The sequence below is a fragment of the Rhinoraja longicauda genome, chromosome 15 (assembly GCF_053455715.1).
Source record: "Rhinoraja longicauda isolate Sanriku21f chromosome 15, sRhiLon1.1, whole genome shotgun sequence".
NCBI lineage: Eukaryota > Metazoa > Chordata > Chondrichthyes > Rajiformes > Arhynchobatidae > Rhinoraja > Rhinoraja longicauda.
This window is the reverse complement of record NC_135967.1, coordinates 41,936,409-41,958,750: the sequence shown is the minus strand read 5'-3', so window position 1 is coordinate 41,958,750 and position 22,342 is coordinate 41,936,409. Positions and strand designations below refer to the sequence as shown.

At 39.5% G+C, this 22,342-nt stretch overlaps 1 protein-coding gene across 7 annotated transcripts in view; it reads right to left on the bottom strand.

Moving 5' to 3' along the window:
• The window catches only part of thoc2 (THO complex 2), a 102,178-nt gene that overhangs the window by 53,023 nt on the left and 26,813 nt on the right, over window positions 1-22,342 (bottom strand). For all 7 annotated transcript variants that reach the window (XR_013548166.1, XR_013548167.1, XM_078412559.1 and 4 more), the window contains exons 6-16: window positions 15,462-15,583; window positions 12,610-12,743; window positions 11,796-11,962; window positions 10,752-10,844; window positions 8,596-8,751; window positions 8,140-8,312; window positions 6,387-6,582; window positions 5,403-5,444; window positions 3,083-3,213; window positions 2,890-2,991; window positions 279-363 (exon numbers count right to left, since the gene is read on the bottom strand). Coding sequence is in view for 5 of the 7 variants with exons in the window: in XM_078412559.1 (XP_078268685.1) it covers window positions 279-363; window positions 2,890-2,991; window positions 3,083-3,213; window positions 5,403-5,444; window positions 6,387-6,582; window positions 8,140-8,312; window positions 8,596-8,751; window positions 10,752-10,844; window positions 11,796-11,962; window positions 12,610-12,743; window positions 15,462-15,583 (1,401 nt within the window). In the remaining 2 variants the exon portion in view is untranslated. The remainder of the gene's footprint in view (window positions 1-278; window positions 364-2,889; window positions 2,992-3,082; window positions 3,214-5,402; window positions 5,445-6,386; window positions 6,583-8,139; window positions 8,313-8,595; window positions 8,752-10,751; window positions 10,845-11,795; window positions 11,963-12,609; window positions 12,744-15,461; window positions 15,584-22,342) is intronic.

Here is a 22,342-nt window from a genome sequence, read left to right as displayed (position 1 = left end):
GCATGCAACAAAAGCTTTTCACAGTATCTCGATACACGTAACAATAAACTCAACTAACGAACTAACAAATTGGTCAAGGCTCCAAAACAGAGAGGGGGCGAAGCCAAGATTTAGGTTTTGGTACCAGTGGAAATTAATATTCTTAATCAGCATACACTAGATTGCCCAATAATACTTATTTTAATTCCATTTATTAATTCCATATTTTAATTAACAGACTTAATTCCAAGTTGGACACAATCTCCACTGGCACAAAGTCATCAAAGATTAATACTTACATAATCAAAAAGGATGGTTGGATTACTGTGACTCAACTTGCCAATTTGCCTTCCAGAAGGTTTTACATTTTCCTTGGTTAGGCGCCTGGAATGAAAGAACAATGAAAAGTGAATATGTAGCTGAAAGATCCTGCAAAATTTACAGTTGCATATTGCACGTACAAGTTGAATATCAGCAATTAAAACAAATTTGAAGTTTATCCATCAGAGAAACCAGCGTGCACGACAGACCTAATGACTTGAAGCAAAGGGATACGCATTAAGAAAGAAATTACTCTTTCATAATTCATGAGTAAGCAGCTGTCAAACTGACTCGCGGGCATGAAAGACTGATGCATTGCCAATGAATAAAATTAAATGAAGAAACACCAACACCAAAAGAAAGCAAACTCTACAGTACTCATCCTGAGGTATTAAACATGAGGTTTCACAATTCTCTATGTACAGGTTTTCTTCTGTTGGAGGTGATTTGCTTGAGTAATGATACGTGTCCCACTTCTAAACAGCGTTATAATGCGAATTTTGCATCGGACTCAAGCTTAAGTGTATCGGGTGGTAATATTCTTCAGCTCTTAAAACCAAGTCATTGTATAAGTAATAGGAGCAGAATTAGGCCATTTAGCCCATCTAGTCTACTCTGCCATTAAATCATGGCTGATCTATCTCTCCCTCCTAACCCCATTCTCCCACCTTCTCCCTATAATCCCCAATATCTCTACCACCTGATAAAACCCCTGAAATTATCAAAAATAACTAATACCCTCTTATGATCAACTAACTTTGCTAAAAATGACAATTTTTCCCACGGGATTGCAGTAATGCATCGGAAGATAACACCTAAAATGGTATTGATGTAAAAATGGTTGCTGAGATAATCAAAGCCAAGTTCAGTTACAAAGAAAGGTTTCACCATGACAAACCAACCTTCTCTCCAAGCAGGAATAAAAACAGAAAATGCCAAACTTCACTCAACAAGTCAAGCAGCATATGTGGAAAAAGAAACAGAGTCAAAGTTTCAGCTCCAAAACGCTTTGATAAACTGGAAGAGAGTGAAATTCAGACTAGAATTTGGCTTCATAATTACAACAGATGTTGCTGATGTTATCGGAAATAGAATAAGAAAAATATAAGGAAATGCTTTGTTGGTCAGCAAGCACAGAGTGAGGAGAGTTAATTTTTCATTTGATCACCTTTTATCAGAACCAAGAGAACAGTTTTTATAGATGCAAAAATAACCCAGAGGAATAAATGGAGGAACTGGGAAGAGGAAGGGTTTAGAGGAATATGCCCTAATACAGGCAGGTGGGACTGAAGTAGATGGGGCATCTTGGTTGGCATGAGCAAATTGAGCCAACGGGTTTGTTTCAATACTGCATGATTCCACGAGCAAAAACAATTGCCTAGAAAGCAGGAGAAATAAAATGCATACGATTTGACATTGAAAGTTAACTAAATCCATGAAGGTGCTGAGAATGAAAGTCTTAAATTACCAAAGCAATTCAGTAGACATCTCATAGATCTTAAATAAGATTCCCAGAAATAGCTCATTATATGAAATTGTTCTCAACCCGAGAGCTGTAATGGGCCTTAACAGAAGATGAGGATCATTTCCTTAATCTTAAATGGAAGGTGCAGCAAGCCAAAAATAGAGCAGTCAAATCAAAGATGCAAGAAGTCTGAAGAAGGGTCTCGACCTGAAGCGTCACACATTCTGAATCTCCAGAGATGCTGCCTCTCTGAGGGATTACACTTCATAATGTAACCCGCTGAGTTACTCCAGCATTTTGTGTCCATCTTCGACTTAAATCAGCATCTGCAGTTCTTTCCTACACATTCAGGATCATGCTTACAGTCACCCAAACAATAGGGTGGAAGGCAGGGAATTCTCCCAAAAAGGAGAAGACCAGTTATTTAAATTCTTGTGCCTTCTACTTTATCACAACCTTTCCCTTCTGGTTTCTCCTCCACGACCGAATCTATTCTCTGCTCCAATTAAAACCATCCTCCCGAGATGTTTACTACTACTTTCTCCATATCTATTGCCCAGTTTGATGAGTATTTATCAATCACATTTCTCTTTCTTCATTTTAGAACTTCTGACCAACTATTATTGTCCAATATATCATATTACAAATGGGTGTAGTGTTTGGATGTCACTGGCAAGACAGGATTTACTGCAGTTTCAAGTTCCCTTGACTCAGAGCATAGTACAATCAATGATTGTGAGATTATTATTTGAAATTATTGAAAATCAACACAGAAATCATGCACAGATTAGTAAGAAAAGAAACTTGATATTATGTGTTTTTAAATGAGGCCTCACAAATCTTAAACATGCATCGTAAAAGTCCAGATATTTCAATTAGTTTGAATTTTGGCAAAAAAGCAGAGCAGCTCAATATCTACATTCTGGTAACTAGCTTTTCAAATAAGCACACAAATGGTGTACTTGCAAGGCTTTGTAATAATTAATTGATTGAGCAACGATGAGATTTTCAACATGTTGAACCCATTCATTTTCTCCATTATTAGCACAGAATACAATCAGAAAAATCTGAACTGGGTTTTGCTCCAATAGATTTCTTATTTAATATGAAATATAGAAACTTACTTCATAATGTACTTAGCTCTATCAATCGTCTGAGCTTTGACTTTAACCAGCAGAGGATGACTATTGTAGGTGTCATTCTTCCACTGGCCATACAAACGATATCTGAAAACAACATGTTACAGGTATTAGGCAACCACAACCTAGGTGCATAGAAAATAATAAATGAATATAAATGTTGCTCCAAAATATTCACCTATACTGGTACGGGAAAGCTTTCAACATTCCCCAAAGCTCTTCTGACATGCATGCGTTGGAGTCCATTAGAGTAAGAGAAGGCAACAGCACCTGATCTGCAATACTGAGAAAACAGCTCACAAGGGACTCCTGGAGAGATCAAGACAATTACAAAATTAAGCCTTGATATTTAACAATTTAAATAGAGTTTATGCCTTGCTCACCCAAACATGAATGCAGCCCAGATCCAAGCTGCCACTTGACAATTACAACAGCAAAGTTAAATATTTCAAGTTGCAATGTTTTAATGCTCATTGATTGATTGAATGCATGGAAACAAGCCCTTCGGCCCACAGAATCCACACCAACCACCCACACACAAGTTCTATGTTATCCCACTTTCACATTCACTCCCGACACATTCCGGACTATTTGACCATAGACTATGCCAATCAATCTACCAAGCGGGCGGGGCACCCGGAGGAAGCCCACGTGGTCACAAGGAGAAAGTGCAAACTCCATAGACAGCACCCAAGATTAGATTTAAACCTGGGTCTCTGGCACTGTAAGGCAACAGCTCTATGCTCAAATAATCCATTGTGAATTTAAACGTGAAATTTTTAATAAGCCGCGGGCATTAGACAAGTTTAATATTGATTGCAAATTAAAGGATTGTGTTTCTTTTCGTGAACGGATCACGAATTAGCACCGGTTCATCCATCCAAAAACACTTGCACTGAATGGGATATTAAAGTTGCCTTCTGGGGAGATGCAGAATATCCCATCAGTTTGCCAAATGGATAGCAAAAAAAAGTGAATATTATGGACTGGAGCGACTAGGCTTGTATACACTGGAATTTAGAAGGATGAGAGGAGATCTTATCGAAACGTATAAGGTTATTGAGGGGTTGGACACGTTAGAGGCAGGAAACATGTTCCCAATGTTGGGGGAGTCCAGAACAAGGGGCCACAGTTTAAGAATAAGGGGTAGGCCATTTGGAACTGAGATGAGGAAAAACGTTTTCAGTCAGAGTGTTGTGAATCTGTGGAATTCTCTGCCTCATAAGGCAGTGGAGGCCAATTCTCTGAATGCATTCAAGAGAGAACTAGATAGAGCTCTTAAGGATAGCGGAGTCAGGGGGTATGGGGAGAAGGCAGGAACGGGGTACTGACTGAGAATGATCAGCCATGATCACATTGAATGGCGGTGCTGGCTCGAAGGGCCGAATGGCCTCCTTCTGCACCTATTGTCCATTGTCTATAAATAGAAACACAAATTGCTGGAGGTTGGCAGCTTTTGTTGGGAAATGAAAGCATATCTGGAAAAAGGTCCTTTACCATTAACTCTCTCTGCTTGGCCCGCTGAGCATCTCCAGCGTTTCCTATTTTTATTTTTGCTGAATTAATTTGTCGGAGAGCAAGGAGGGCCAACGAGAACGAAGGGTGGGGGTTGGTGGCTGCTGCCGTATGCGGCGGCAGGCAGTTGATAGGACTGTTCGGTGAACTTCTGTTACTTCGGAGGCGCCAAAACATGGCGACACTTGTGCACTGCCCAGGTGAGGTCTGTTGGATGATTTTACCGGGTTTACACAAACAAAGCATTTCACTGTACTAAGAGTACATGTGACAATAAAGTATCATTGAATTATTTAATTAAAGTCAAATATAAACCAATTCCTTCCCAATAAAACCCTGTGGAAAGCAACAACCGCAGAGATAGAAACACTTCTGATAAAGGGAGGTCAGCTTGAAGAAGGGTCTCGACACGAAAGGTCACCCATTCCCTCACTCCTAGATGCTGCCTGACCTGCTGAGTTACTCCAGCATTTTGTGATACCTCTGATAAAGGGACATCAGCTTGAAACATTGAAACTGCTTCTCTGGCCAGAAGGTTGCCTAGCAATTACATTTACTAACATGCTCTTATTTTTTCGTTTCCTTCTCACAAACTTGGCACTATACTCCAATGATGGGTTCCAACAGAAGCTGCCGTTATTTTACATTTTGGAATCTTCTTGTGAAGCCTGTCCGTTTCGATTGGGACATACAGTTTAAAAAAAAGGTTCAACAGGAAAGCTGGGTGCATAGACCGATTTCCTGCTTACGTGATTTGAGGGTGGAACATGTCTTGACCTGATTAGCACGCAAGAGCTTGCCAGCCAATTCCAAGAGGCAATAATTCAATTTTTTTTCTTTCTGGATAAGCCCAAGGTTAACTCCAAGACAACATCCACCCAAGTGCAAATGTGGATGGCCAGCCACATTAAGCAAAGTCGAGACATATATAATCCTTACAGTGGAAGAATGGATCTTATCTCTAATAATCTATGGAAACTTACCGTTCGTTCCTTGTCATCTGATTTGCTTCCATCTGACGAATGCTGTAAATGCAGTACAAGATAATAATTAAATGAAAACATTAAAGAAAATGTTCTATTCAATCCCAGCAGCAACTTAACAGGTCAAGTGCTGGATGCCAATTGATGATACAATAGTTTCAAACAGTGAATTAGTATGACGTTTGTCAAAACAACTTGGGGAGGGAAGACAAGAGGGCAGCAGAGAGCAGAGTTACGCGCGGGGGGGTGATTGGGGTTGGAAGGAAGAGAGGAAAGTGTGAGAGGGAGCTACTTGAGAGCAAAAGAAGGCAGAGGTTTAAATGATCACAATAGGCTGAATTGTTCTAACATAATAAAATTCAGCAAATCAAAGAAAAGGCAGCCCTTTACAGCTACGTTAGCACAAGTTATGTCACAACTAGCCATATCACAGTTCGAGCATGGTCACCCAGCTACAGGAAGTATATCACTAAGCTGAAAAGGTACCAAAAAGATTCACGAGGATGTTACTGGGACTGGAAGGCTTCAGTTATAAAGAGAGCCTGAAGAGGCTGTTTTTTTTTTGTTGTTGCTGGAATGCAGGAGGCTTATGAAGGTAAAAAGTATCAAGAGAGTCATAAATAGGGTGGAGGGTCACAGATTTTTCCCAGGTTTGGGAAGTCTCAAACCATTGGACAGGTTTGAGGTGAGAAGGGCAAGATTTTAAATGACCGGAGGGACAGCTTTTTCCACACAGAGGTTGATGGGTAAATGCAAACGTTTCCAGAGGAAGCTAAAAAGGTGGGTGCAATTACGATTAAATGGACAGCAATGTGGATAGCAAGCGTTTATACTGGGATAGGGGCCATATGCAGGCAAATGGGACAAACTTGAATAGACATCTTGGTCGGCAGGGATGGATTGGGGCTTGTTTCTGTGGACTCTATGCTGCCAGACAAATGCCCATCAGCCAAAGTTGATGATAGGAAATTTGGTTACACCAACCTCTTTCATAAAAGCCTTTCCTATGCGAACCACTTTAGCAAATAAGATGGGGTCATGCCAAAGATGAGGACCGAGGTAACACAGCATGCTGAAGACTTCCTTCCTCAAGTCTTCAAATGTTTCTACTGGTTTCGGAGCCCTTTCATTCCTAAGCGATTGAATTACCATTCCTTTGGCACCTTTTGGGACACCAACTCTGAAAATAAAATTCAACGGATTTAGACAAATTGATGCCAATAAGGTCATAAAAGGCCAAAATAGATTAAAAACGAATGACATTAATTAACAAAGTCTACAAGGAACAAATGCATATGAACTTCTGTAAATATCAGACTGTCGCTGCTGCCAATTAAACATTTGTGAACATATTTAGTGAATAGCAATATTTAACTTTATATTGTAATAATAATTCTTGCTCAAGCTGGACTTTGCAATTATTTTCAAAAAAATTATATATACATACACACACACCTGCTTGAAATATCAATGACGATGATCAGGGAGGGAATAAATGAATGGTGCTAAATTTATTATTTTTGCATTAAAATAGATCAGCACAAACCAGTGTGGAAGCCATTAACTCTGCAATTCCAAATGGTATCAGCTGTTTGATCTACTGAGCAATTCTCTTAATTTCAGTTTTATTAACCTACCAAGCCACCAGTCACGCATTTTTCAGCTTTATCCCAATTGCTCAGCTACTCTCATAAGCAGTACATTACAGGTCATTATCATACACTGTATTCAATTTACTTGCTCACAGGCCTTCCCTTATTGCTTGACCAAAACTTAACTATGAGCCACTCTTTGTATCATCAGTTGATGTGAAAAAACTCATTTGCGTCTACTGTACTTAGTTAGGCCAAAAAAGCACACCAACGCCTCCACCAACATAGAAGGCTGAGGAAGTTTGGCATGTCTCCGAACTACCCTTACCCACTCCTGCAGGTGTGCAGTAAAAAGCATTTAATTGGGATGCCTCACAGCAAGGTTTTGGGAACAGCTCCATCCAAGACCGCAAGAAATTTCAGAGAGTTGTTGACGTAGCCCAGAACATCACGCAATTCAACCTCCCTTCGATTGACTCCATCTACATTTCACGCTGCCTCGGCAAGACCATCAGCATAATCAAGGTCTCAGTCTGGTCACTCCCTCTTCTCCCCTCAGGTAAGAGGGCCAAAAGTTTGAAAGCGCATACCTCCAGATTCAGGAAGAGTTTCTTCCCAACTGTTAACAGGCAACCGAATTATCCTCTCGCAAGCTAGATGCAGTTCTGACCTCCCATCTACCTCATTGGAGACCTTAGAACTATCTTTAAATCAGACTTGCATGAAACAAATTTAATCGGAATCACACAAAGGGTGGTGGATGTATGGAACAAGCTGCCAGAAGAGGAAGTTGAGGCAGGGACTATCTCAACGTTTAAGAAGCAGTTAGACAGGTACATGAAAGGACAGGTTTGGAGGGATATGGACCAAATGCTGGCAGGTGGGACTAGTGTAGCTGGGACATGTTGGCCAGTGTTGGCAAGTTGGGCCGAAGGACCTGTTTCCACACTGTATCACTATGACTCTACGAACACAAAAATATGGAATCTTGGACTTCATAATTTTGTTTCCTAGTTTACCAGGACTCAATACTTCCTATTTTCAACCCGTTCTCCAAGTGAATACACATTTACAAAAATAAATAATGCAAAACTCAAAAGGGCCGTCCAGAACAATCTGCTCAATGGAATCATTACATTACTTACCTTCTGTATAAGGGTTCTGTGATGATATGAATCAACTGGCAGAGAGCAAGTGCTATTGGCTTATGTGAGGTGGCATAGAAAGGAGGTATCTGATCCATGACACACTGCGCATGATACCAGTCACCAATCTTCAGCAGAGCTTCTAATAATCCAAGCTTCTGATTGTCAGGAGGCTGTGAATATAAACTTCAATTAACAACCCCAGGAAAGACATGGAAGCTGGCAAATTAGAAACTAATTGTCCAATATTGCTCCAGAAATGAGAAGAAAACAACCACCAACCAGTACTGATGTCATGCAAGCTCTCAAGTGGAGTTAACCATACATGCCCTTTCCATTATCATTATCCAATTTAAAAATACTTTGCTGAAAATATTCATTTTCATTGCCAACACCTAGATCCAAAGGAGACACCGTGGATAAGCAATAACCTAACCCCTGATAATCAAAACATACCTTTTCATTTTTCTCCTCTTCTTTCTCCTTCTCCTTCTCTTTCTCATCTGGTTTTTCTGCAGAAAGTACTACCAAAGTAAGCTTTCGTGCAATTTGCTTAGCTTCAACTATTTCACGTTTATGTTGTTCAAGAATGTTCGCATCCAACGGAAGGAGCTGAAAGAACAAGTCAGTGCGAATGACAATTATCAGTTGGAGGTCGTGGACGGTGCAGCTTTCAATGGCAGCAGGCTAATTGAGTTTTTATTGAAAACAAGCCAGAAAACTACCCTTTGCTGAATTGACATCTGGCATAATTAGCCAATTCCAATCATCTCACAGACGACCCATTTCAGGGGGCCTTCATCACCTCATCATTTTCAAGGAAATAACTCCCCAAACCCATTCACACTTCAGAGTGCCTGCAGATACAGAAGACCTTGCTGACCTGCACACTGCAGCTCGCTGGAAGCTCTCCACAGTGTCACAAGCTAATCACCAGGAGGATGGACCCAATGAATGTTGTTGCAGCTAAAGGAAATTCAATTGAAGAAATATACACGGTCCAAAGGAAGGTGAAGGAAGAAAGGCCAAGAGAGGGAAAGAGTAATTTATCGTCTAGAGTCGACGTGGACCTGCCCACACTCCCCAGGACAAATGCCTCCAAGTTCTGGATATCTGTCTGCAGTAGTTTTAATAAATGAACTAGCGAGAGTGCCAGAACACTGGGGAACAAAAGACAGCAAATTAGCACATGCATACATGAAAACTACGTGCCAAATTTGCTGTATCTTGTTCCCCACTGTTTTCCTGCTGGCACTCCATCACTAGTCCACTGATTAAAACCACTGTGGACCACTATATTACCTCAGCCACTTCAGCTGGCACCAAAGGGAAAAAAACAGAATGAAGAGAGGGGAATGCTTGTGAGGTACTGCAGCAAGTTTCATTTAATTTTTCTTGAAATAAAACGAATTCAGCAAAATGTCAAGCCACTTGCTGTTTGCAATTTTTGAAATCTAATTGCCCAGTTTTTATTGTGGAGCGATTGGAGGTCAGGAGATATTCGGAAAGATTAACAGATTTGACAGCTTGCTAATCTTAGCAGGCTGTCCATTTATGCTTTGTGGGTCAGGTCTGTTTTGCCAAACCCCTAACAGCATTTACACATGCAGTGCCCTGCTGGTCCACAAGGTCTCAGCAATGACAATCAGATCCACAACACGTGGCAACAAGCTGATACAAGGGACCCACTTGTATAAAGTGCAGACTTAATGCCAGGAGGACATTTTTGGCTCTTGATGCATTTAAGAGGACATTAATAAAACATAAAATAAAATAAATGGATAACATGACATCACATTATTACATTTAGGGGTTCTGACAACCAATTTGATCTATGCCTCTCATAATTTTATATTTCTATCATGTCTCCCCTCAACCTTCAGCATTCTAGAGAAAACAATCCAAGTTTGTCCAACTTCTCCTTGCAGCTAACCCTTTAATCCAGGTAGCATTCTGTTAAACCTCCACATCATTCCTGTAAAGGGGGTGACCAGAACTGCACACAATATTCCCAACCCAAGTCTTATCGAGCTACATCATGATTTCCTGAACCTTATATTTGATGTCCATATGCGTTCTTTACCACTCTATCTACAAGGGTGGTTCAAATTCAATTGGTAACTGTCTTGAAGCTCAACTTAAGAGTTGAAGGTCAAAGGTTTCAAATTGCTGGAAGCATTCATCAGGTCGGGTAGCATCTGATGAAAGATGACAACTTGAACTCTGTTTCTCTCTTAACAGATGCTACCCTGACCTGCCAACCACTGCCAGCATTTTCAAATTTCATTTTATATTTCCAGCATCTGCACTTGTTTGCCATTTGCTTTCAAACTAGCAGTGCTTTTGTTATTGTAGCTCAGGTCCCTCAGAGATTCATCTTGTGGAAATCACTCATGACAGTCAACCCTAATATTTACACAAAATGCTGGAGTAACTCAGCGGGACAGCAGGCCAAGTCTAAAGATGGGTCACGACCCGAATCGTCACCCATTCCTTCTCTCCAGAGATGCTGTCTGTCCCGCTGAGCTAATCCAACATTTTGTGTCTATTTTTTTATTTAAACCAGCATCTGCAGTTCCTCCCGACACAACCGTAATATTTAGTTCACCTACATGGACGTAAAGGTCATCAAGCTCTATCAAGTTGTTCTGCAGTAGGATCGCAGCGACCCGATAAAGTGAAGATGGCGTCTCTCCATTTGGTTCCTGAAATTTCAAATAATTATTTTTGATTAAGCAGTAAAATCGTTCCTTTGCAGGATTGAATCCAATAAATGACAAAACAATTTGTATAATCTTTCTTCTCTACATTAATATGCAGTAAAATATAACAGCAACATTAAAGTCTTATTTCATTCAGTTGTAAACATTTTTTTTTAAAAGATCACGCTGAAACTTAACAACTTAATTAAAACCACTAAACGTGAACTGCAAATCCCATCATTATATCCTCGAAGAAGAATGCTCATGATTATTTTGGTTTTCCTTTATTCTTTCATAATATGCGTTATTTTTCATGACGCATATAGTGAATGAATAAAAAAGCAGCTGAAAGTGAGGGAACACGACCTGTGGTTAAAATTCCAGATTGAGCATGGAATTGAGACAAAGTCCATGAATTTGTCCTTTTTAGTAAACTGATTAATATATCAACCATTTTTGCCTAATTAAGCCATGGAACTTCTTCAAACTATTGGCAGCATGCAAACAATTTAATTGCCCTTCTTGAAACAATGGGGGGGGGGGGGAGGTGTTGTGGGGGGGATTCTGCAAACTATTACTCAACCTTTTAACCAGATAAGATTACATTGTTGAATCTTACCTTGGTTTTGAGAGGCTGTCTTCTCAACACCTTTTCCCACAGTCTAGAACTAAAAGGCACCAGCTGAGCAGTTCTACAGTGCAGGAGGAAGGCGAGAGAATATACTATCAAAACAGATAAGTACCTCCAGTCAACGTCTTTTTTATAATGTCATAATTACAAAATCATGCAAGTTGAACCAAGAAAAGTTCATACAGAAGGCTTACCATGGGCAAGTGTTAAATCACTATTCATTACCCTTGCTTCAGGTCAACGAAGATCTCAATCGAAATAACAAAACTTAAGAGCAAAAGTGAGAACATTTCAAAGAGGATTTAAAAAAAAAAAAATAGTACCTGATAAAACTTAAATTTGAAGCCCAAGATGTGACATAGAGTCTGCAACTCACACATGTTCATATAGGACTCTATCAAATTTACAAAAAAGTCATCTTGATCTGGCCTACATTCGTAAACTTCCAAGATAATATCCAAAACTCGGTTTGGATCCAGGTTGAAGCAACCTTCAAAACAAAAACAAATCTCATTAATTTAACAAAAGCTTCATAACGTTGTTACTTATTAACGCCCAGCAGAATTTGCTTTTAAATCAAGATGGTGATAATACAAAATAATTTCAGTTTCTCAACAAAAAAAAATCCAGATCTGCTCATGGGCAAAGCCAAAAATTAAAACTGAAGCTAATCAATTCAGACAATAACATCTTCCAACATTTACTTGTGACTTTACTCCAAGTCAGCCAGCTACTAATGGGGCGAGGGAAGTTATCTAAACCTTAACAGGAAGGCTATGATTATCAGAATCTATTTTACCTTAACAGAACAGTTTATGAATCTTAGTGACTGCAGTGAGGCTCATTTTTCAAAATATATTTTAAATTAATAATATTAGAAACAAAATAACTATCTGCCATATTATCTGGCAAATCCTCAAATGTTCTCTTTCACAATAATAGACATACACATTCTCATATAATTAAAGATGTCAAACTTTATGTATTAAATATATAGTGCTTTCATCTCTTCAGTGAGAAACTAAAATAAATGTAATCCACAAATCGAAAATGCAATGGGTTGCATGTCAAATAATCATGAGCAACATCACATTTAGCCACCAACTTCTATGCTGTATTTTTGTCACAGTACATTACCGATAAGTGATTTGATGTTTTCCAGTATTAGGTCACTTGTGAGGTTTCCAGATAAGTCTTGGCCAAGCTCAGTAAAAAGCTTTCCATAACCTTCATTTTCTTCTCGTAACAAATTAAATTTCTGCTGCTTATAACTACGAATGAAAGATTGCATGAATGAATGATCTTAAAGTTGCTTATGTTGTCATAAGCATTTTCCTTAACCTACAATTTTACATGCATACACAGATCACTACCTACTTGTGTGTGACATTGTTGTATTTAATCTGTAATTGGTTGGTGAATGGTACACAGTCAAACTCTGTTATTACCCTCCCCGTGCTATAGAAAAACATTTCAATTTTATCTTAAAATGAACTTAAGTTAAAAACACAGCATATGGGAGAGAAGAGAGAAACCATTTTTCACACTGACAATGCACTAGGATACTTCAAGTCATAGATTATTACACATGAACATTAATCAATTTTATTGACACAAATTATGCATAAAATTGTAAACTTAAGCAAGTATTCTGTTCTTCCTTATGCAATAGGCAAGCATGCAATATCACGTGATAAACCAGTACTAAGATTTCAATTTTTCACAATGTCAATGTGTACAATGCATTAGAAGAGTATTTTTCCCCCAGATTTTTCCCACCTTTCTCCAAAATCGTCATGTTGGAATTTAGTCCCATGGATACCAATTGCGCACATTAACTTATAATAATGAAGCCAGAATAAGCAGGCAGATGAATTTACATTGTTCATCTTCAAACAAAAATTTAATATAAAATGATAATTTATTGCCAGAATCAAATGCACAAACTGTGTTGACTTAACAACCATATTTAATATTTTTTTCTTCTTTGGAAGAATTTACCTTCACCGTGAAACTTAGTTATAAAGTCTTAACAAGTTAGATGGTTGCAACTTCTGCAAGGTTTGGACTATCAAAGACGTGCAGGTATGTAGGTTAATTGACTGGGTAAATGTAAAAAATTGTCCCTAGTGTGTGTAGGATAGTGTTAATGTGCGGGGATCACTGGGCGGTGCGGACTTGGTGGGCCGTAAAGGCCTGTTTCCGCGCTGTATATATATGATATGATATGATATGATATCTTTCTGCGGAAAGCACCGGTTTAATTTTCATATTATATTATCGAGACTGAAACAATTTCGTTGTACTTCACTTATTGTGCATCTTTTATTACCACAAACTACTTCAACTGTTCGTAAACAAAATGTTGAGGTTCCTACCCCGAGTCATTTCCCTCCGATTCATCAAATGGAATTCTCATTATTCACCGCTACCGGTGAAATTAATTTTTCTTAGGGCTGAAAGAATTGAATTACAAATACTACTTGATGGTATTTGTAATTCTTGCACAAATGAGTGCTTCCAAAAATATTGCAAACCAAGGTGTGGAATATGGATCGAACATGTTATTGAAGCAGGATGGTGAAGGGACAAGGAGCAATCCTACTTAGGAACAAGATGGTCATGGTCAAACGATTCCAAAGCAAAGCTACATAGGATGACAAGGCACAGCTTTGAGGTAAATGCACCCTATCGAGTGGAGTAATACATAGCAGAGGCATCTTTGGAATTTGAATTAATTTTTACAAAGTCAGAGAAGGGACAAAGGGGTTCCAAGTCAAAATGGGGAGACATTGATGGTGAGGTGCAAGACAAAAGAAAGTTCAGTGTTATACAACAAAACATCTAATGTACAACAGGAAGAGAACAAGAGTCATTGAATAATTTGATGGCAGAGGAGGTAAAGGGAAAGATATGAGCAGTGACAAACAATGTGGATAAATAGTTTATGAATAATTAAATGTTGATGTTTAGAGTCATAGAAATGAACACGCGAATGTACGTCATTCACAAGCCAATTGGAGCTACAATTTCATATTTACCTTTGTCTTTACTTTCTTATTTTCATATATTTCTTTAAAAAGAAAAAGCACTACCATAGGGTATGGAAATGACCTCATGCACCACTAACTTAGTCATGACCAGTTAGTATCCTAACTCCACTACTGTTGATATCAGCTTGCTTGATGCACATCAATTATTTGAACAAGGAATCCTCTGGTTCCTTTCAATTGCACTCAATGTCCATCTTAATACTTAACATGAAGAATAGGTTGCTTAACTAATCTCTTATCCAGCTAGTATAACACTAGCATATTGGCAATTGCATGCTATTTCACAGATCGTTAAAATAAAAATGTTTAAAATAACACTTCAAATGCATTAACCAATGCAATGGTTAAAATAACAATGTATATGGAGTTTTAATTGACTGTTTCATTATTTAATTAGTTACATTTCTTTGTTGCCTGCTTCTGTTTAACTCTCTTAATTTATTTTAATACTTAGACATTTCCTTGGCCTAATGCAATATGTTCCATGCAAGGGAATTTATAATTGCAAAACACAACAATTTAATATAGTTGAGAACTAAAAAACATCTGGAAGCCCAAGCTTGTATTTCCACTTCAAGATGTTTTATAGTCATAAGTCCTGAAACGGAACAATAAAATTCTTACTTGCTGCAGCACAACAGATATGTAAACATGAAGATCAACACAAAACGCTCGAGCAACTCAGCGGGTAAAGCTTTAAACTAATACCAGTTGCAGACAGACTACTTGTTCTCAACATGATTGTGTCGTTTTTTACCATTACATGATATAAATGCTGGATGGACACTACACAGTGCAAATGCTACGGCAGCAGTATGAATTTATATTCAGAACAAGTTCACTGTTTGAAAATTCAATAGTATCCAAGACCCAGTAGTATAATCACAGTTCAAACTGATTCATTCCGACGGTAAAATAAAATCTTCAATGACTTACAATAGTTTGGTTTTGATCTTAACAGATTTCTGGTTGAACTGCTGAGATTGTTTTACAAGCCCAAGAGATTCTAATGTCTCTGGATCCAGGCGTTCCTTGAGAACTGCATCTGAAACCAAACACTGCAACAAAGGAAAATGAAGCAAGTTAGTATTTGGGACAAACTATCCACACAAGGCAATACGACATAGGTGAGACTCACTGCTTAAGTGACCAATTTATCAATTTATTCACAATGCAGACTAATATTGCAAAAACAAAACCTGTTCAATATCCATACCAATGCTTCATGTATCCTCATCCATGGTATGGATCTTTCTCCTCATCCATGGTATCCCTTCCACCATGGCTGACAGGATTCCCAATTGCATCTGTTCCACTGCTTGAAACTTTACTCTCAGCCCTGTACTTCCACCCAGATTTGGAAAAGGGTTCCCTTGTCCTCCCATTCCACCTCACCAGCCTCTGCAAGCACCAAGTGCTTGATAAACAACTTCAATTCCAAATCTGGGTAGATGGCATAATGCAGATGGAATGCAATTGCCTCATTTGTAAGCTGTTACACTCACCCACTCAAAATGACTGGAACTCAGTGTTCAGCTTACACCCTTCCTCGTGGTGCATCTCCCTGCCCAGTCCCCACATCCAACTCCCCTCCTGCTCCAGCAATCTTCATTTACTACTTTAAGACTGCCAGGTGCACCTTCCATTGTCAAACAGATCCCGTATCTGGCCGAGTGATAAAAGTGTTAATGTACATAACAAAATTCCTATAATGGTTAACTTGCTCCTCTGAGAATGCAAGATGTTCTTCTTCAGTCTGAAGAAGGGTCTCGACCCAAAACGTCACCCATTCCTTCTCTCCCAGATGCTGCCTGACCTGCTGAGTTACTCCAGCATTTTGTAATGCAAGATGTTCTGATGACTTCAGTGGAACAAACCATTGGGAGATAAGAGTTGGACTAAGCATGATGTTCAGCAGACATTGTACACCAAACGGCCTGTTCCTGTGCTGTACTGTTCTATGTCTATGTTCTAAACCACGTCAGTACCAAATTAACCTCAAAAGCCATCATTCCATATGCACCGTTTCAAATAAATTTCTCTCTTCAGTGTTGCCATAACCCCTGATCCTGCTCAAGCTAATTAGCCAACAAATCAAATCTTATGATCCATTTCACACAGCAGTCAACACAAGGTAAACTCTTCACAGTTGTCTGCGTGCCAATATTGTTATAAACCACCACTCTTTGCAACTGTCACTAGTGGTCTGGAAATCCTGCCAACAGTTCCACAACATTTGAATCATACAACCTATCGTTGTGGTGAAGATTGCACATGTTGAATCATTCAAAGGCGTCCTCAATTTTAATCCCACTGTGCCAATGTGGTTATAATCTATTTAATGATATCTAAAATATGGCAAGAGCTCTCCATGAGCCACGCATACTCGATAGCCGAGTCTGTAAAAGTCATCTAAACCTCCCTTTTTCCAGAGCACAATATGTTTCAATTCGCCCAAAATTCCCAACATAAATAATTTTAAATTCTTCCCCTCACTTTCTGAGTTTTACAACATTAGTCCATGTCAAATTTATCTTCAAAACCATTTTTTTTGGTATGGTTTAAGATTTTCTGGTTTTTTTTACATTAAATTACATTAATGGATGAGGATACATTGAACCCAATCACTGCCTTAAACAATTTAAGCCTTGTGCCATTTTCTATTTACAAAACATTCCTTCTTTTATTTACTGAGATTTGAGCAGCTCTATCTGCATGTTCATTATCTCCCCATCAGGTACAGGCTTCTACTTGGTTTTTCATTCCAGTGTCATGATGCCAAATCGAGCTGAAACCAGCCCTGGTCTCAAATTTGTACTTAGTTACTGTCTATAGAATCTGCACTTAAAAGGGCTTCATGCAGCCAGTTACCACAAAGTTATGCAGTGCTGATCTCGAATGCCTTAAAACCCTTTGGTAAGCCTCTAGACTTGGGGCATGGGCCTCAATAGACAATAGACAATAGACAATAGGTGCAGGAGTAGGCCATTCAGCCCTTCGAGCCAGCACCGCCATTCAATGCGATCATGGCTGATCACTATCAATCAGTACCCCGTTCCTGCCTTCTCCCCATACCCCCTCACTCCGCTATCCTTAAGAGCTCTATCCAGCTCTCTCTTGAAAGCATCCAACGAACTGGCCTCCACTGCCTCACCCTCTGTTAAAAAAATTGAATAGTTTATAAACATTTCCAACATGTGTGGTAATTAAAATCTATTAAGATTGTTTAAACAATTTTAAAAAACAAATTAAAGACATTTCAAACCTGCATGTTTTTCATTCCAAAGACGTGCAGGTTAATTTGCTTCTGTAAATTGCTCCTAGAGTATAAGACGCGAAAGTGGGATAAAACAGAACATGGTGTATGGGTGGTTGATCGTTGGCATGGACTTGGTAAGCCGAAGAGCCTGTTTCTACACTGTATCTCCAATCTCTAAAATCAAGGAATGCGTTAAGATAAAATTGAAAATAAAACCCATCTCCTCAGAATGATTAAGCCTGGAATCTATATTCACCAAGGTTTCCACTTGTGAAGTATGTGAAGGGGTTATTCATTTACATAGTTCTGGAGAAAGTCACCTCTTCCAGCGCTGTTAGGTTCTGCCACTCAACTCCGCGTGGAGTCCACTAACAAAGCATGCTCCACACACGGTGAGTCAATTGCAAATACAGGACTTCATTTCCTGGGAACATCTCAAAGTCGGCAATTCCAAAGAAGCCACCATAATAACCTCACACTTGCCTGTCACCTACGCGCCATGTTTTATGCCTCAATTTTTCACAATCAGATGCGAATCAATTTTCTTAACTGTATATGCCTTTTGCAGCTCAAGACATAATATTGTCCAATTTGATCACGTGATCCACAGCGTTGTACCGAAAGCCCTTCCATCCTCCATTTCCAAAAGCTGCAATAAATCCTCAGCTGTCTTCTCATTGGACCTCACAACCTTAAATGTAAACCTCAATTTATGTTAAGAAGTGTCACATTGATTGTTCCTTTTAAAAGGCAGATTCCTCTTTTACAAACAAATAATTAGCAGAATAAGGCTACATCACCAAGAGCTTTGAAGTAAGCCATTATCAATGACAAAACAAGGAACCGCAAATGCTGGTTTACACAAAAAGTCACCAAGTGCTGGAGGAGCACAACGGGTCAGGCAGCATCTCTGGAGAACATGGATAGATGATGTTGTCAAGAGGAGACCCTTCTTCAGACTGAAGTTGGTGATTAAATCAAACATTGGTGCAATGATCAACTTTGAAACTTGATTACAACACTGCCAGCTCCCCTTCAAATTCGAGACACGAGGAACTGCAGATACCGGAATCTTGAGCAAACAACAAACTGCTGGAGGGACTCAGCAAGTCAGGCAGCATCTGTAGAGGGAATGGACATACAATGTCTTGTCTGAAGAAGGCTCCTGACTCGAAATGTCACTTATCCATTCCCTGCACAGTGGCTGCCTGACCCGCTGAGTGACCTGGTACTTGTTTTCCACTTCACCTTACCCTTTTTAATCCAATTGTTCTTCTGCACGTGAAATATATCACACAAACTGAACATGAAATAAAAAACACAAACTTAACATTTGAACAACTGTGCCCTCTTGTGGTCTCACAATGTTACGCAGAAAACTGGAGTTCCTTCCTAACTGATAAAACACAGGGACACTGGCTGATAACACGCTGAAGGCAACTCTCACTGTGATCTATCGCATCTGCACTTTACACTCCAAAAGTATATCGCTCTGTAAGATGTTAAAAGGCCAAATTAACAACACGATGGCAAGGACAACAAAACATGTGAGATCTTGGGGAAATGTAGAATAAAAGTGTTTTTAACCAGAATTATTTAAAAACTGGAAAGATAAATTGTGAGGCTGCTAAGAATCTGTGAATTCATTGCCAAAATCAGGTACACAAAGCAAGAAGGAAAAAAATCATAAACAGCAAAAAGAAAAAAAAAATTAAAAATTGATGTTGTTAAGAACTCCAAGAGTTCATGGCCAGAAAGAATGGAGAATCCTGGCTTAGATATATAAACTTTCAAAGAACTAGGGGTTGATTAGTTACCTTTAGGAAGCTCTTTTCTCATCCTAATAACAAATGTATGAGTTTTATGGCAAGTTGATTAGGTCGCAAGTGAATAATGGAAACCCATCTTTAAACCTGGTAAATTTAATGTTCGGCTACTGTTTTCACAGAACTCTCTGTGGCACTTTCTAAAATAAACCGGTCACGCGGCATTCACATTAAAAAAATCTTGTCTTCGCCACACACACAATGGTTGATTTGTATCCAAATAATGGCAGGCTTTGCTTACACACACGTTTTTCAATAGTTCTGCTGATTGTACTGTTTCAGAGTCAGATTTGCTGGTTGCACGGCGAGAGTGGGTAGTTGTATATTGTTGTGAACAAAATATCCAGTCACATTTAAGGTATAAAATGGCCAAAGAAACTACATGAGCAAAAGTGATTAACAATGAGACACATAAGAAGATTTATGAGGAAAAATATGTTTTAATATATTAAAGGAAGTAAAAGGAAGAAAAGGTGTGAAGCGAAGGAAATGATTCGGGCAGCACGGTGGCACAAAGGCCCACTTCATCCAATTCAGTTAATTCGTTTGAATGTCAAGAAATAGATGAGATGGGTGAAGATAAACACAAAATGCTGGAGTAACTTAGCAGAACAGGCAACACCTCTGGAAAGAAGGAAAGGGTGACGTTTCGGGTCAAGACCCTTCTTCAGATTGAAGTCAGGGGAGAGGGAGATGCACAGATAAGGAAGTGTAAGGTGTGAAAGCGAAACAAAGGGGATGAAGAATGTAGAATAGATCATTGTTAACTAGGAGTAGGTAACAACAAAGCAAACAGAGATTAAATGCAGCCTGAGACAGTCAGACTGGTTGGAGGACTGGGAAGGGGGAGGGATGGAGAGAGAAGGAAAGCAAGGGTTACTTGAAGGTAGAGAAGTCAATGTTCATACTGCTGGGGTGTAAGTTGCCCAAGTGAAATATGAGATGCTGTTCCTCCAATTTGTGCTGAGCCTCACTCTGACAATGGAGGAGGCCCAGGACAGAAATGTCAGTGTAGGAATGGGAGGGAGTGTTAAAGTGTTGAGCAACCAGGAGAACAGGTAAGTTTAGGTGGACTGAGCGGAGGTATTCAGCGAAACGATCGCCGAGCCTGCGCTTAGTCTCACCAATATGTAGGAGCCTACACCTGGAACAGCGTATACAGTAGATGAGGCTGGAGGAGGTGTAAGTGAAGCCTGGTCTGGGTCCTAACAACATGCGAATTATGATGCTGGAATGTGGCCTGGAACTTGCAAAAATGTTCAAGGGTGGCACAGCGGAAGAGTTGCTGCCTTACAGCGCCAAAGACCCGGGTTCAATCCTGACTACGCGCGAGTCTGTATGGAGTTTGTACGTTCTCCCTGTGAGCATGTGAGTTTTCCCCGGGTGCTCTGGTTTCCTCCCACACTCCAAAGACATGCAGGTTTGTAGGTTAATTGGCTTCAATAAAAATCATAAATTATCCCTAGTGTGTGGGGTAGTACTGGTCAGCGCAGAGTCGGTGGGCCGAAGGGCCTGTTCCCACACTGTATCTTTAAACTACACTAAATACAAGAACTTATGACACCTGACGAATTGAGCAATGATTGATATCAGGGATGCTCCGAAAGGCAGTACTGGAGGAGCATGGTTATTTCAGGAATACGTAGGATTTCAGAGGATGAGGGGAAAAAAGCAAACGAAAACCCATGGAGGGATTTAAGAACAAGGATAAGATTTTTTTAAAATTGCAGCACTACAGAGCCAATGTGATTGAGCAAATTAGAAATGAAGGACGCATGTGAACAAGCTCATCAAGAAAAAGGCAGCCAAATTTGGAATGGCATTGTTTCCAAAACATGAAAATGAGCCTGGCATGCTTCACCAGGCCTGTTGAAAGGGAACAGAAGCATGAATTAGGTTTTCAACAGACAACTAACCAGCTGTCTGTTTTTGGAAAAAGTACCTGGTGTAATATATAGAACATAGAACAGTACACAGCACAGGAACAGGCCCTTTGGCCCACAATGTCTGTGCCAAACATGATGTCTAAACCATCTCTTATCCACCTGCACTGAATTCATATTCTTCCATTCCCTGCATATCTACCCACAAACTACTTAAATGCCACAATCGTATCTGCTTCAACCGTCAACCCCTGCATCACGTCCCAGGCACTCACCGCCCCGGGTAAAAAAAGTTGCCCGCGCATCTTCTTTAAAGATTGCCCCACTTACCATAAACCTATGCCCTCTGCTTTTTCGATCCTGGGAAAAAGATTCTGACTGTCCAGTCTATCTATGCCTCTCATAATTTTATACACAATGTGGTCAAAGCCTAATCCTGGGTCAAATGTGGCACTAAATTTACAATGGGAAACAAGGAAATGGCAGAACAGTTAAACGAGTACTTTGGTTCTGTCTTCACTAAGGACTCTTATCGAAAGACCATTGAAAACACAAATACAAAAAATCCACGGGTTCCCCTGATCCTTTCTACCAGTCACATCCTCAAAAGAACTCAAATAGATTGATCAAACATGATTTTCCTTTCATAAATCCATACTAACTCTGCTCAATTCTTTCAAAGATACAACCCTTGTTGAAAATCATTTATCAGATGCAGTTAGAAACTTGTTGCAAAGATGTGACCAGAACTATCTTGCTAATTCACTCTTATTTTTGCATCGTCAAGTTCTAAATTGAATCCCTCTGGAATGAGCTTTATTTATCAGGGCAGGCACAGAAAATGCTCTT